The sequence below is a fragment of the Sciurus vulgaris genome (genome assembly GCF_902686455.1).
Source record: "Sciurus vulgaris genome assembly, chromosome: 16".
NCBI classification, from domain to species: domain Eukaryota; kingdom Metazoa; phylum Chordata; class Mammalia; order Rodentia; family Sciuridae; genus Sciurus; species Sciurus vulgaris.
Window position 1 is genome coordinate 61526423 of NC_136477.1, and position 13702 is coordinate 61540124.

Below are 13702 nucleotides of genomic sequence, written 5' to 3' on the forward strand. Positions count from 1 at the left end.
TTTCTCTGTTTTTATTTGATAATCTTATAATGAGTAAATTTAGTAGAAATTGAGACAAATTCTACACAGATAAGACCAAAACATACATCAAAATCAAACAACCGGGTCGGGGGTTGTGGCTCAGTGGTAAAGCGCTTGCCTGACACGTGTGAAGCACCACCAAGGTTCAATCCTCAGCACCACATTAAAAAAAAACAAAATAAAGGGATTTAAAAAAATCAAACATTTGGGATGAGAATAATAGAAAACCTCAGGTAAGGCCTTCTGTGGCTAGTCTTGCGATATCACGGTTCCACCTTTTCCAAGAGCCTCGCTTCTGGGGAATCACCATGCCAGCGCTGCAGGCTCCTCTCCTAGATCCCAGCTTGGGCGCGTTTGCTCGCGAGAGTTCGTCCACTTGGCGTATCACCGCAGGGCTGCCGGAAACGGAGGCAGGGAAAAGCCGCGAGACTTGGCTGGCCACACATGCCCAGGCCCCGCCCCTATCCCGGGTGCAGCTCTGGGCCAAGCTCCCCCGGGCTGCACGTGCAGTTGTTGTGGTTTAACGTCACGGGAGCCCGGAAGTGCACTCAGCGAAGGTCACGCCTCCAAGATGGCGGCGCCCTGCGCACAGGGCTATGACAGGTTTTTGCTCGGTCGCTAATTATATCCTCGACCCGGTCTGCGGGGCCATGGAGCAACCCGGGTTCACCGCCTCGCTAGTGGTGAGTGCGGGGCAGTAGGGTGGGTGCTCGGAGTGCCGCAGGCCTGCATTGGAGCCCATGGGTGTTTCTGTGCACGAGCGTTTTCTTCCGGTTTGTAGCGCTTGTTTGGCGCGCTGCTCTGTCCTCCGGTCACTGACCGCGAGGGCTGGAACTGAGCACTCGGCTCCTCAGCGGTGGCTGTGCCTAGTCCTGAGGCCACGTGTCATGCCCAAACGTTAGAGGGGGAACGAGAGGTGCTGTCTCTGCACTCTTTTTACTTAAAAAGAGCTTCCTTTATAAACCATAATCACTTTAAACTCAGAAATTAAGTATATGTAACTAAAGAAAAAAAAAAAACCGTTACTAAAATCACAGCGCCTATCTGCAAGACTAAAGTTGTCATTTTGCTGTATCTTTTTTCCGTCTTAGAAAATAATATATTCATCCATTCATTCAATACATAGTATATAGTACATAGTACATACATCTGCTTATTCTGTTCTGACCTTCGGCTTTGAGGAAACCCTGAGGAGCCCAGGTAGCTGTGCTGTGGAGTCTATGGGTGGCTTAAGTTTCTTAGAAAACTTTGAGAATCAACACTTTGTAACATAAAACAGCAAGAACATGAAAGCTCTCAAATATTTTGGAGCTTCTGTTCAGGCAGGTCCAGTCGGGGACACTAAAGAAGTGAACAGGACAGATTGAGGATTTTAATTTTCATTGTGGGGAAGTGGGCAGAAGCAGACAATAAACACCTAATTTTGAAAATGCATCTCATAGAGTAAATGGAGGTCCAGAGCCATTTATTCACTTACATAACAAATGTTGGGATGTACTGTTGAACTTAGCGTGGTGAACAAGGTAGACCTACTCACAAGGGTCAGGTAGTGGAGGCAGAATAGTAAAGTGACTGTGGGAATAAATGAAAGGTAATCTAGGTTCAGAGTATTGTGGGACTATGTAGAAGGAAGATGTTCCTTAGCTAGATGTATGGGATGATTACTTTAGATTTGTTGAGATGTGTATAAGCTAGGTCTGTAGAAATGTAATGACATACATAACCACTTTCATTGAGTTTTCTAGTCTAGCAGGTGAGACAACAGTAGTAGTTTTGCCAACTAACATTCCTGTGCCAGGAACTGGGTTAAATATATATATGTATATATATATATATAAAATTCCATTTAATTCTCACAAATAATTGAAGTCTTACCCTAGTTTTCCAGTTGAGGCAAACTGGGATACAAAGAGATAAGAAAACTTGTCTGAAGTCACACAATTGAGATCTATTTTTTGTCGGCGCCCAATCCAACATAGTAGGTGGTGCAACCTGGGAGTTTGCATCCTTAACTGCTTCCTGATACTTTCTCGTGTCAGCAGCAGTAGCAATTACTAAATAGAGGTGAGTGCTAGAGTTAACAAAAGAATTGTTTTAAAATAAATTTTATTAAGGTATGATACACATGCAGGTAAGTATACTCTTTTCCTGTCTCTTATAGAATCAGTGGGTGCAAGTTGCAAGAAATTAGATTTCATTCCGAGTAAAGGAAAAGCATTTTATTCTTTCAGCACATAGTTAATGGGACTAACCCCCCCCCCCCAAGAGGGCTCAAGAGAGGGCTACTTAGAAAGTTTTAGTTTTTGATAAAGTTTAGCTAGAAATGACTTTTCAATGTACTTTTTCTTTCTTTCTTTTCTTTTCTTTTTTTTTTTTTTTTTTTGTACTGGGGTTTGAACCCAGTGGTGCTCTACGACCTAAAGCCACACTTGCCAACCTTTTGTTTTGTTTTGATTTTTAGACAGAGTCTCACTAAGTTTCTGAGGCTGGCCTTGTACTTGTGATCCTCCTGCCTCAGCCTCCTGAGTTGCTGGGGCCATCATGTTCTGCTTCTTAATATACTTTTGTTTCCATTTCTAAACCCTAATACTACATGTTGAAAGTCACTTTAATTTTTTTATTATCAGACAAAATTTGAGTAAGATTAATGCTATGCCAAATAGAAGAAACATAAAAGTTACATCCACAATTGTGCCACCTCCACAAATTAGGTTTAAACAAATACATTTATTGGCTTTTGCTGTGGTAGTTGGGGTAGAATGCCTCAAAGAGATGTTCCCTGCCTTCATGGATTTATAGTCCACTAGAAGGAAGAAGTTAAAACAATCAAGTAAGTCTGGGGGTGTAGAGCTTAGTGGTAGAAGCCCTTATCTAGCATGCTCAAGGCCATGGATTTAGTACCCAGCAGGGCAGAACAAAACCCAAAATGTATCAAAAATTAGCTATGTACTTGCAGATAGAGAAACAATCTAACTGCTTCCTGAGCAATTTAACTTGTGCTTATACACTTTTTTCATAACTGAATTTTTGTATGAATACCATGTGGTATTCTACTTTAAAAAATTAACACAAATTCACATCCAAGAATCATAAAACAATGTGAACACTAGTATTTCTCTAAGGTTTTTGAGCATTTGCATGATTTAGGTTTTCTTTTACTTCTGTCTGGATGATTTTTGTCTGGAGAGCCAACTTTGAGAAAAGCTTTTAATTCATTCCTGCTAATGAAAGACATGTAATTTTCAGTCTTTGGTAAAGTATTCCTTTGTTTTTGTGCATGGTTTTTAATATTGGCATGTCAGATTGGTATTAGTAAACTTCGAAGGTTAGCTAGAGTCACAGAATTCTAAAGATAATAGTATTTTTATTTTGAAAATTGGTTAAGGTCAGGCATTTTGCTGAGCTTATAATAGGTTCACTTATTTATTTGTATGTATGTATGTATGTATTCATTGGTACTGGGGATTGAGCTCAGGGGCACTTAATACTGAACCATATCCCCAGCCCTTTTTTATATTTTATGTAGAGACAGGGTCTCACTGAGTTGCTTAGCCCCTCACTAAATTGCTGAGGCTGGCTGTGAACTCATGATCCTCCTGCCTCAGCCTCCCAAGCTGCTGGGATTCCAGGTATGTGTCACTGTGCCCGACTGTTTTTAATTCTCATTTAACCTAATAATTCTCAAAAAGTCTTGAAGCATAGACACTTATTTTCCCCATGTTTAGAATGAAGAAATATAGGCTTAGAGATTTTCCTAAGGAGTCCCCTGTTGAGATTGAGTCATTACTGTCTTTCTGATGCCAGACTTGGCTCTTAGGCAATATTTAATCTGAAAGAATTTCCAGAGAAATAGACTAGTCAAGTCATATTCTAGAACTATTATTGCATTCTTGAGAATAGCCTCACTAAACAAAACTGAACTCTACATAGCCCTTTTATTTAGGAGGTGCTGCTAAACATGATTTCTGGAGAAGTCTCTCTGAATACACCACAAAGCTGTCCGTGTGACTGGGGAATGCTAAGAAGAGTAGCCGTAGACAAATAACTCTGGCTTTCAGTGGTCACAGCCGCTGTAGCAAACCAGAACAGGGAAACCAAATAGTGATCCACTGTGGTTTTTCTTCTCAACATTCAACCTTTTTGCAGAGTGTTAGCTTATCATCTTCCAGTTTTGTTTGGGAAACCCTTCTGTGTAAGCGATGCTGGGTTAGAGACTTAGGAAGACAAAGGTGATTGACTTGGCTTTTACTCTGAAGGATTTTCATGTGAGACATCAGGGTTAGAACCAAAGCAAAATTATAAGCAAGATTTTGTGGAGTCAGAGAAGTAGCATTTATTCTGCTTTGGAAATTGGGAATGACATTATGAGGAATACGGTATTTGGTTGCAGCCTTAGGAAAGAACAGGTTTTTGACAGGTGTGTGTGTGTGTGTGTGTGTGTGTGTGTGTGTGTGTATGGGCGAGGAAAGCCTTGGCAATTGTATGAGACCCTTTCTTAAAATAAAAAGGACTGGGGTTGTGCCTTAGCAGTAGGGTACTGGTTCAATCCCCAGTACAAAAACAAAAGGATAGTAATCCTTTATTATAGTTGTTGAGTGCCTCCTGTGTGCTGTTACTGGGAACATAAACAAAACAAACACTGTAGTCGTGTAGGACAGACATTGAAGAAATGGTCCAGGGTTCAGTTGTAGCATTAAAGTCAGTCAGGACTTGGAAAACAGTATGAGAATCCAAAGAGGATTAGGGCACATCTTTATCAAATTCTTTATTTCTATTTTTTTGTGGTACTGTCTGAGAGGTGCTTTTCCCCTGTGCTACATTTGCAACCTTTTTTATTTTTTTGAGACGGGGTCTCGATAAGTTGGCTGGCCTCTAAATTGTAATCCTCCTGCCTCAGCCTCCATGATAGGATCAAATTCTTTAAATGAGGAAGATCAGATGGCATGGAGAGATGAGAGTGGCATGAATGTACTGAGCATAGTGGGAGTTGTAGGTGGAAAAGTAGATGGAGCCAGAACTTCCAGAGCTAGAAGGCTGTGCTAGGCTTTCATCCTCAGGACTGCTGAGAAGTTTGAAGATTTATAGTCTGGGGAGTGGCAGGATGAGATCTTCGTAGTATAGAGGGGCAAGGAGTACAGAGGTTTCTACCTGGGAGTACAAAGATCACAGGAAGCAGCAGTTCTGCTCTGAGGAGGGCGGTGCTTCAGATCTGCTGCTGGCTTCTTGGTTGTTGAGGAAGCCAAGAATGTCAGGGAGGATGGTCCCCCTGGGCAGCCGTGTTAATGTGAAGGCTGGTCTTAGCCGTCATTTGGGCTGTTGGCCTGTGTTGATTTTGCTTAAAGTACACAGATGGTTTCATTTGTCCTGAGATTGAGCAGTGATGATCTCCTGTCCCCAGTTCTTGTTGTGCCAGCATCCTTTTTTTTTTTTTTTTTTTTTTTAATTTTTTTTAGTTGCCAATGAATCTTTTATTTACTTATGTGGTGCTGAGTATCGAACCCAGGGCCTCACACATGCCATGCAAATGCTCTACCACTGAGCCACAACTCCAGCCTCAACCAGCATCCTTTTGAGAAAAAGATTTTTTAGCATAAAATCTTGATCTTTTTAAATTTCCAGAGTAATTTTTCAAAGCACTAACTAAATACTTTATCGCCTGGCAGGACCTTTTCCATTTATTAATTAAGGTAGGGTGTGTATTTTATCCGCGTATTTGATTTCGAGATCTTGATAACTTGTTGTGCTTAGCAGAGTTTATTGGTTATCTGGGTTATTCTGTTTCTTTGGATTTTGTCTAGTTTACAAGTTTTTAGTGTAAGCTACTATAAGTCTTGACACTAACAAATTGTCTGATAATTTTTGGATAAACAATCATAATCAAACTTCTCAGACTAAACAACAGTGGAATCTGATACTTTTCCTTATAATCTGGTTGATGCTGGCCTGTGTGATCATGTATAAAATGATATTGATGTAAAATTAGAAGCAGTTCATCAAGTGTTTAAATCTTAAATATGTTGTGTGGCTGAAGATAGAGGCCTTTTTCAGGTTCTGTGTTAGCTATTTTGTTTGTTTTTGTTTTTCATTCTCATGAATTTAAATGACACCAGTTAAAGAGGCTTGAAATCCACAGAAGCAATTAGTAGCTTGATTAATGTTGTGCTAGGTAAGTAGATTGAATCTGCTCATTTTATTCTCAGAAGACAAGAATTCTCATGAAAACAGGTTAGATAATCAATGCATGCAAAGCACCCAAGTAGATTAAAAGAGTAACTTCTTGATTAAAACTGAGAAACAGATACTACGCATTTCACTGAGCCCTCTCCTACGGTTAAAGAGAAAATCAGAATAAAGTATAGCATGTTTTCAAAGAATCCACTTGTATTAGACCTTTTCGTCATATTTTATTCTCTCCATGTCTTAAGAAAATGAAAAGGCAGGCAAAATATTTCATTTACTTACCAAATTTTATAAAAATTTCTAAAAACAAGTGACAGGAGTGTTGAAAAGGTGGCCTTTTAACTTTTCTTCATTACCTGTGAGTCTTTTTCCAGGTCTGAGAAAGGCTACGTTTATATCCTGAAAGAAGAAAGCCCGTACTACTGGTTATTTTATTTTATTTTATTTTATTTGAGATGGGGTCTGGCTTTGTTGCCCAGGCAACAAAGTCCCAGAGCTGGAACTGTAGGTAACACCACTGTGCCCAGCCTGATTAGTCTGTTAGTACCATGGTAGCTCTCTCCTGTGCTCTTTTGGTGACTTTTTTTTCTTTTAGGTCATATACCAAGTAGACTTTCATGGTTTTTGAAGTTCTTTCCTGTCTTCCAGGATGACTGGGTAGTATTGCAGTATAAATAGTATGATAATGTGTGGGGAGTGGTGACAGAGGATAGGAGAGTCGTGGCTGAGATTGGGGGTCTCTGGTGACCTCATGACTGTGACATACCCTGTGCCTGGGAATGTTCCTGTGCAAGGGCATAGGATGCCTAGCTGCTGTGGCAATACCCTGCATGAGGAGGCTCTGTGCATGAGTCCTGTCAGCTCTGACCTTGATCGTAGGCACCTAGTTCCTGGGAATAGAGGAATTCTTATGCTAAACAACCATGATGTTTCACCAGTTCCGCTACTTCTGAACCTGCCCACTTAACAGTAACTTTACACATTGGACCTTTTTGAGAGTTACACAAAGCTCCTAATATTGCACTTTGCAACTGTGGATTGCAACTGTGGAAAAGCTTCATAGATGTCCTAGTTTCTGTAACTTTCCTGAATACAGAGAATAATGCTTGCATAATCTTTAACCTGATAATGAGACATATATAAATAAAGATTATTGGTGTAACTCTTTAGATTTGCATCTCCATCAGAGAGCAGCACTCCACCCGATCCCAGCTTTATCTTCAAAATCTGCACATGTGAATCTTTATTTTTCTAATCCTCCATTGCCCCTCACTGGAATCTCCAAGTTTGGCCACGCTGGTCGTGGCGGTAATGTACTTTCCTAGTGTAAACTAATTTTTTAATACTTTACTTATGTTAGTTAATTAAAAAATAGGTATTTTTGGATTTATAATCAGGGTTTATTTTTCTAGTTAAGTTTGCATTGGCTTTATGGTGAAAGGCAGATAAAGCAGATAATGTTTGCTAGGTACCAAGCTTTAATACTACCTGAGCATTTAGTAAACTCAGAGAATGGAAAAAAAAAAAAAAACAAAACACTTGAATTTTGCCTATATCTTTGACTAGTACTGATTTTTGTTTCTTTCCTTTTTTTTTTTTTTTTTTTTCTGGTATGGGGGATTGAATCCAGGGTCAGTCTATCATCAAGCAACATCCTTGGCCCTTTTGATTTTTCATTTTAAGACAGAGTCTTGCTCAGTCTCACTAAGTTGTTGAGGCTGGTCTCAAACTTGGGATCCTCCTGCCTCAGCCTCCTGAACTGCTGAGGTTACATGTGTGAGCCATCAAGCCCAGCTTGATTTTTCTTTTTCTATGTCACAGAGTATATAGTTTTTAAATGTATATCTTCCTATTTTGAAGAGGCAATACATTCACATGGTTAAGAATTAGAGGAAAAGTTAGTCATTCCGTTAAATTATGTGTAGGAAATATACTGAGTTTCCTCTCTATATTTCTTCTGTCTGCTTACTGTAATCAGTTTTTGATCCACATCTGTAGATGATGCCTTTAGAATATCTAAATAATATCTATATTGACCTATCTTTGTGTTCATAGTTTTTGAAATTTAATTTTTCTTTTACTCAGGTATAAGAAGTTTTAAAATATTCTACATGTATTGCATTATAATCATGAGATACAAGCTTAGTTCTTAATCACCTTTTAATTTTCACCTTCTCTAAAACAACATGATGTTTCTCAGGAGATGACTAGTTCAGGCCAACTCATTATTTTATTTTATTTTTTTGATTCATTTATTCACTTTTAAAATTATCAGTGAATTCCTAATATAGTATACAATAAAGTACTATATAAATCCTTAGATAGGTGATTCTTAAAATGCAGTTCTATACGAATAAGGATTTGAGCTATTTCAGAAACCACGTCTCAAAAAAAAAAAAAAACAAAAACCAACTTTTAATATGGATAACTGTTGGGGGCTGGGCCATGTTGGCGGCGCCAGGATGGCGCCTGATCACATCCGCAGCGGGAGGTTGATTGGCATAAGCACACTCAGGTGATTTTCTCGTCCACGCACACAATGTATGCGCATGTGTTCTCCAGCACTAATTGCCTGCTCCAGCGTCTCGCCTAATATTTGCGTAAGAGGCGTGGCCCTGCTCTCCGCCTCCTGGAGGTGATATAAGCGTAGGCCGAGGGAGACAGACACAGCAGCCATTAGCAGAAAAGCTAGTAGAAGAAGGCACGCGGCGCAGCAGTAGCCAGAGAAGAAGACACGCCACAGCAGCCATTAGAAGCAGCCAGAGGGAAAAACACAGCAGCGAGTAGGGGCAGCTGCGGAAGGCAGATTGCGGAACAGAGAACTGAGACGCATCACTAGGGGACCTTAGGTAGACACACCCTTAGTTCACAGGATGCAGGACTTTAAGGTGTGGCAGGCCTCTCTCCTTCTAAGCTCTAAGAAAAGCCTGTCTTTCTTTCAAAGTTTCTCTCTCAAGCAAAGTTTCTTTCTCTCTGATAAGCGGGGTCTCTTCTCTCAAAGCAAGTAAACCTCATTTCCTCTATCCTCTATGAACAAGCAAGAAAGCAGTGCACTAAGGAGAAAGATAGAAGTGCCTCAGTTTCCACTCCACCACCCATAAGACCCGTGCAAGTTGTTGCTGCAGGCGGTGACAAATATCCACGGATTTTGGAACCGCAAAGAGCCAGCGACAGATAACTACTAACTAAAAAGATAAATATAACATTGCATCCAATATGGAAAGATAACCAAGATAAATTGTTAGATCAAAGAAAGTGCAGAGTAGTTCATATTGTATACCATCTTTTTTAAAGGAAAATAAAATGTTCATATTTGCTGCCTTGTGCCCATGGTAACTTTGGAAGGATACAAGAAACTATTAAAAGCAAATGAATAGGAGACTATACTCTTTACCTTGCTGAGTTTTTTTTTTTCCCTTTTCTGGCTTTAAAATTTGTTTTAAAAATAAATTTAGATAATAAAAAATTAAAAAGAAAATTTAATATAAAACTTAACAGTTTGCAAGTACAGAGCATTTTTGGTTATTTTCCTGGGAAAATCGCTAGATTAAGGTAGAAAGTCCTTGGAGTTTTGCAAAGAAGTTTGTGAACTGAAAGGTACGGGGTAGTATGTTTAAATGCTACCTCCTTCCTCTTTCCTACCTCTAAATGGCAGAGTCCTTATTTTATTGTAACTTTTTCTTTTTCTCCCCTCCCCTTCTTCTTTTTTTTAAAAGGCTGGTGGGGTAGCAGGCGCCTCTGTTGACTTGATATTGTTTCCTCTGGATACCATTAAAACCAGACTGCAGAGTCCCCAAGGATTTTATAAGGCCGGTGGTTTTCATGGAATATATGCTGGTGTTCCGTCTGCTGCTATTGGATCCTTTCCTAATGGTAAACATGACATTGATATTCTCACTGCTGTAAAGCCAGAATGGTGTGAGGTGATACATAGTTCCTTGTGTGTTTTAGCTTACCTTCTGAATTTATTTTCCATTCTTCAATCCATTGTTTTTGAATAGGTAGCACTGGAGATTCCCTTGCAGTATGTTTGTAATAGGAAAGCAACTTCCCAGCGACTCAGAAGGCTGAGGCAGGAGGATCGCAAGTTTGAGGCCCATGTGTGCAACTTAGCAAGACCCTGTCTTAGAGTAAAAAGGGTTGGAGATGTAGCTCAGAGGTAGAGCAGCATAGTTCAATTCCTAGTAGAGAGAGAGAGAGAGAGAGAGAAAGGAGGGAGGGAGGGAAAGAAAGGAAAGGAAGAAGAGAGAGAAACAACCTTGCTTGCATGTTGGAATTTCCTGAGCTTTAAACAATCCTGATGCCTGTGTTTCACCCCCCAGAAGTAGGTTCTGGGCTTTGAGTTATCAGCAGTTTTGTTAGCTTCCCAGGTGATTCTAGTATGGAGTCAAGACTTGGGGATTCTTGTGGAGCAGGTGAACCTAGGAGGCATCAAATCTTTCAACCATAGATTGCACTTAAATGATGCAGGTGTTTCTTATAGGCATCCACCTTTCTATTCTTAGCATCTTTTGTTTGGTTTTGAAGTCATGCGACTTATGGTCCTATGGCCCTCTTTTTCTGTAACAGTGTAATCTGTTTTATTGAATCCATTCTTGGTACATGTTTTTCTGATACTTTTCTCATTTCATTTTTTTATTTTGCTGTGCTGGGGATTGAACCTAGGGCCTCATGCATGCTGAACAGGTACTCTGCCACTGAGCCTCGTCCCCATCTGGCAATAAATGCTTCTCCTGGTCCTCGAAAGTAATCTAAACCAACAGCAACAAAAAAGACACACAACATACATCCACAAAATCACAGCTCTAGAAGATTCTTAAATTCTGGGTTTTGAAAAGATTTTTTTTTCAGGATGATTCATGAGAAATTCTTATGTTAATCTGACCTTTAAACACCAAATCTGTGAGCACTGCAGTCATGTAAAGATTTGCAGCACAAATAATAGTATCTCTGTCCTTTTCTTTATTACTTTTCCTTCCCCCTCACCCTGTGAATAGCAAACTGTTTTGGGTTTATCCTTGACTTTTTAAAAATACCTTAGTACTTTGAGTAGTTAAAGCAAGTTATTATTGAGCACCCATTCCATGTCAGGCATGGCTCTGAGGTTGTGAGGGGCCACAGATAAGCCCCAGGTTTGTGCACATTGAACTCACCTGATCATTGGAGAGTTCAAATACAGATTCCTGTGGCCCACCCTCAGAGATTGTGGTTTAATTGGTCTGAGGTATGTCCTGGTCATTGGTGGTTTTTAAAAAATTCCAAAGTGATTCTAAAACGCAGACAAATTTAAAAACCTTTGAGCTAGGGAATTGCGAAGGAATATGTCACTAAGTCCTTATCTTTTGTTCAGTGGTTTATTTGGTTTTCTCCTTTGCCTAGATCTTTTTCTCTAATATTCCACAAAAGGACTCCTGTGGGTAAGTGTAATGTTAGTCGTAGTCTTAGGGCACACGATGCTGTCTTAATGATCACAGGACTATTTTGCATTCTCTGCTGAGGCATTGACATACAGATGTGGTTCTGATCTGTGTGGGGTAGGGGGTGCGCAGGTGGAAGGAGTGGTGGCCTTGCCTTTCTTGCTTTACTCTTTTTTTTTTTTTCCCGCCATCCACATACATCTTCAGCAAATCTAAGTTTGCAGGAGAGGTCAAAACTCAAGAGTTTAAGAAATGGCTTCACCGTCTTCCTACAGATTTTGAATGAACTGCACTTTCCTTTCTGTTTCCTTTTTTTCTTTGTTGGTTAAGGGTCTCGTCTGGGTACATCATCAGTGGCTGTGGGCCTTTTTGAAAATGGATTACGAAAAGCTGAGGGGTTGCCATGGAAGGGATGAAGATTGAAGGAGAATAGAAGGCCCATATTCAGGAGCCTTATTTCCTTTTAGAAGAATATGTAAAGAAAGTATAGCATAGTTTTCTTTTTGTGGGGGGTGGGCTAGAAGTGACTGGTGTCAGATAGCCCACAATTCCTTGTTTGATTAACTTGCTCTGATCCTCATTTGGAATCTTGTTGTGCCATCATTTCTAATTAGTGGTCTTTTTGGATGCTATCCACTGGCACAGAGGGGTTGGAGGTGACAGTCTTAAAAGACTCGGAAGTATCACAGAAGTAGCCACGAAGCTGGGCAAGCTTGAGGCAGTTGACTGTGAAACCTAGGAACGTTTAGCACTTTCTTCCTTTGCCCTGGGGTGGGCATAGGGATGCAAGCAGCTGCTCTATCAGAGGTATTCTAGTGTGCATTTAGTAGTGGGCCAAAGTAGGAAAAGCCATTTAAAGAACTGCGTGGGAACAGACCTGTGTTAACAATTGCAGGTTGCTGAACTGGTAGTGACTCCTGTGGACTACGGGCCTGCTCATTTGACCTGGTGCATATTTGTTAGCAACCTCAGGGTCCTTTATAAGATTTTAACTTTGGAGAACTGATTTCTACTATCAAGCAGTTTTTCTGAATGTTTCAGACTTGACTGTGATGTATTCTAATGTCCTTCAAAAGATGAATTTGTTATTCCTTTATCTTTCATGCTTTATCTCTTTTGGCAGTGATAAACACTTTTTGATTAACAATGCAAGATTTAAAGCCCTCATGTGCAGCTATGATTAGTTCATGGTAATAGGGGTAGCTCTTTAGAGATTTTGATTTCCAGTTCTACTTAAACATTTCCTTGTTGTAGAGGTAAATTTATGTAGGAGGGTGCCGTGTTGTACGCCTGTAATCTCAGCGACTAGGCAGGAGGATTGCAAAATCAAGGACAGACTTGGGCAACATAGTGAGAACCTGTCTCAAAATAAAAAGGCTGGGGATGTAGCTTAGTGGAGGAGCACCCCTGTGTTCAATCCCTAGTACCACTACCACCAATTTAAAAAAAAAAAAAAAAAAAAAGGTAAAATTGATATAGTAAAAAGTAGCTATGAGCTACGGCTATTTTGAGTAAACAGCAATAATAAAATTTTATAGAATAGACATTGTATTTAAGATACAAATTTATAGTTTTGACCTGTTTATAAACCAGCATAGGTGTTTGCTTTATGACCAGTGTAAGGTATTCTGGAACCTTGTCTAAAAAGTTGAGTAAAACAGTATTAAGTAACTTGTCATACAGCCTGGCAAATGCTAGGTTAGCTGATTAACTCTGTCAGGATGGGGATCATGTTTTCTGCATTTTTATACGTCCAGGGGTGGGTTTGTAATATGGGCTCAATAAATTCTGAAAGAGCGAGGGTTTGTCATTTGAGTTATGTGTTTGTCATTTTGTTTTTTGTCTCATAATTTAATAATTATTATCATACCTTTCTGAGAAACACATTTCTTCATAGTGGGAATGTGTATTTAAGCTTTGTAAATGACTGACTTGTTTTAAATTTCAGCTGCCGCATTTTTTCTCACCTACGAATATGTGAAATGGTTTTTGTACACTGATTCATCTTCGTATTTGATGCCTATGAAGCACATGTTGGCTGCCTCTGCTGGAGAAGTGGTGAGTTGCAAGTTAGTGTGTAAAAG

General features: G+C 39.8%; 1 protein-coding gene across 5 annotated transcripts in view; it reads left to right on the top strand.

Annotated features, from left to right (window-relative positions):
* Nucleotides 1–550: 550 nt before the first annotated feature.
* The window catches only part of SLC25A26 (solute carrier family 25 member 26), a 192892-nt gene continuing 179740 nt past the window's right edge, over nt 551–13702 (top strand). For 4 of the 5 annotated variants that reach the window (XM_079114428.1, XM_079114429.1, XM_079114430.1 and 1 more), the window contains exons 1-3: nt 553–704; nt 9918–10074; nt 13567–13676. In XM_079114428.1, the coding sequence (XP_078970554.1) occupies nt 618–704; nt 9918–10074; nt 13567–13676 (354 nt within the window). In that variant the 5' untranslated portion in view covers nt 553–617. Of the gene's footprint in view, nt 705–9917; nt 10075–13566; nt 13677–13702 lie in introns of all 5 variants that reach the window. The other variant, XM_079114432.1, reaches the window with a different exon arrangement.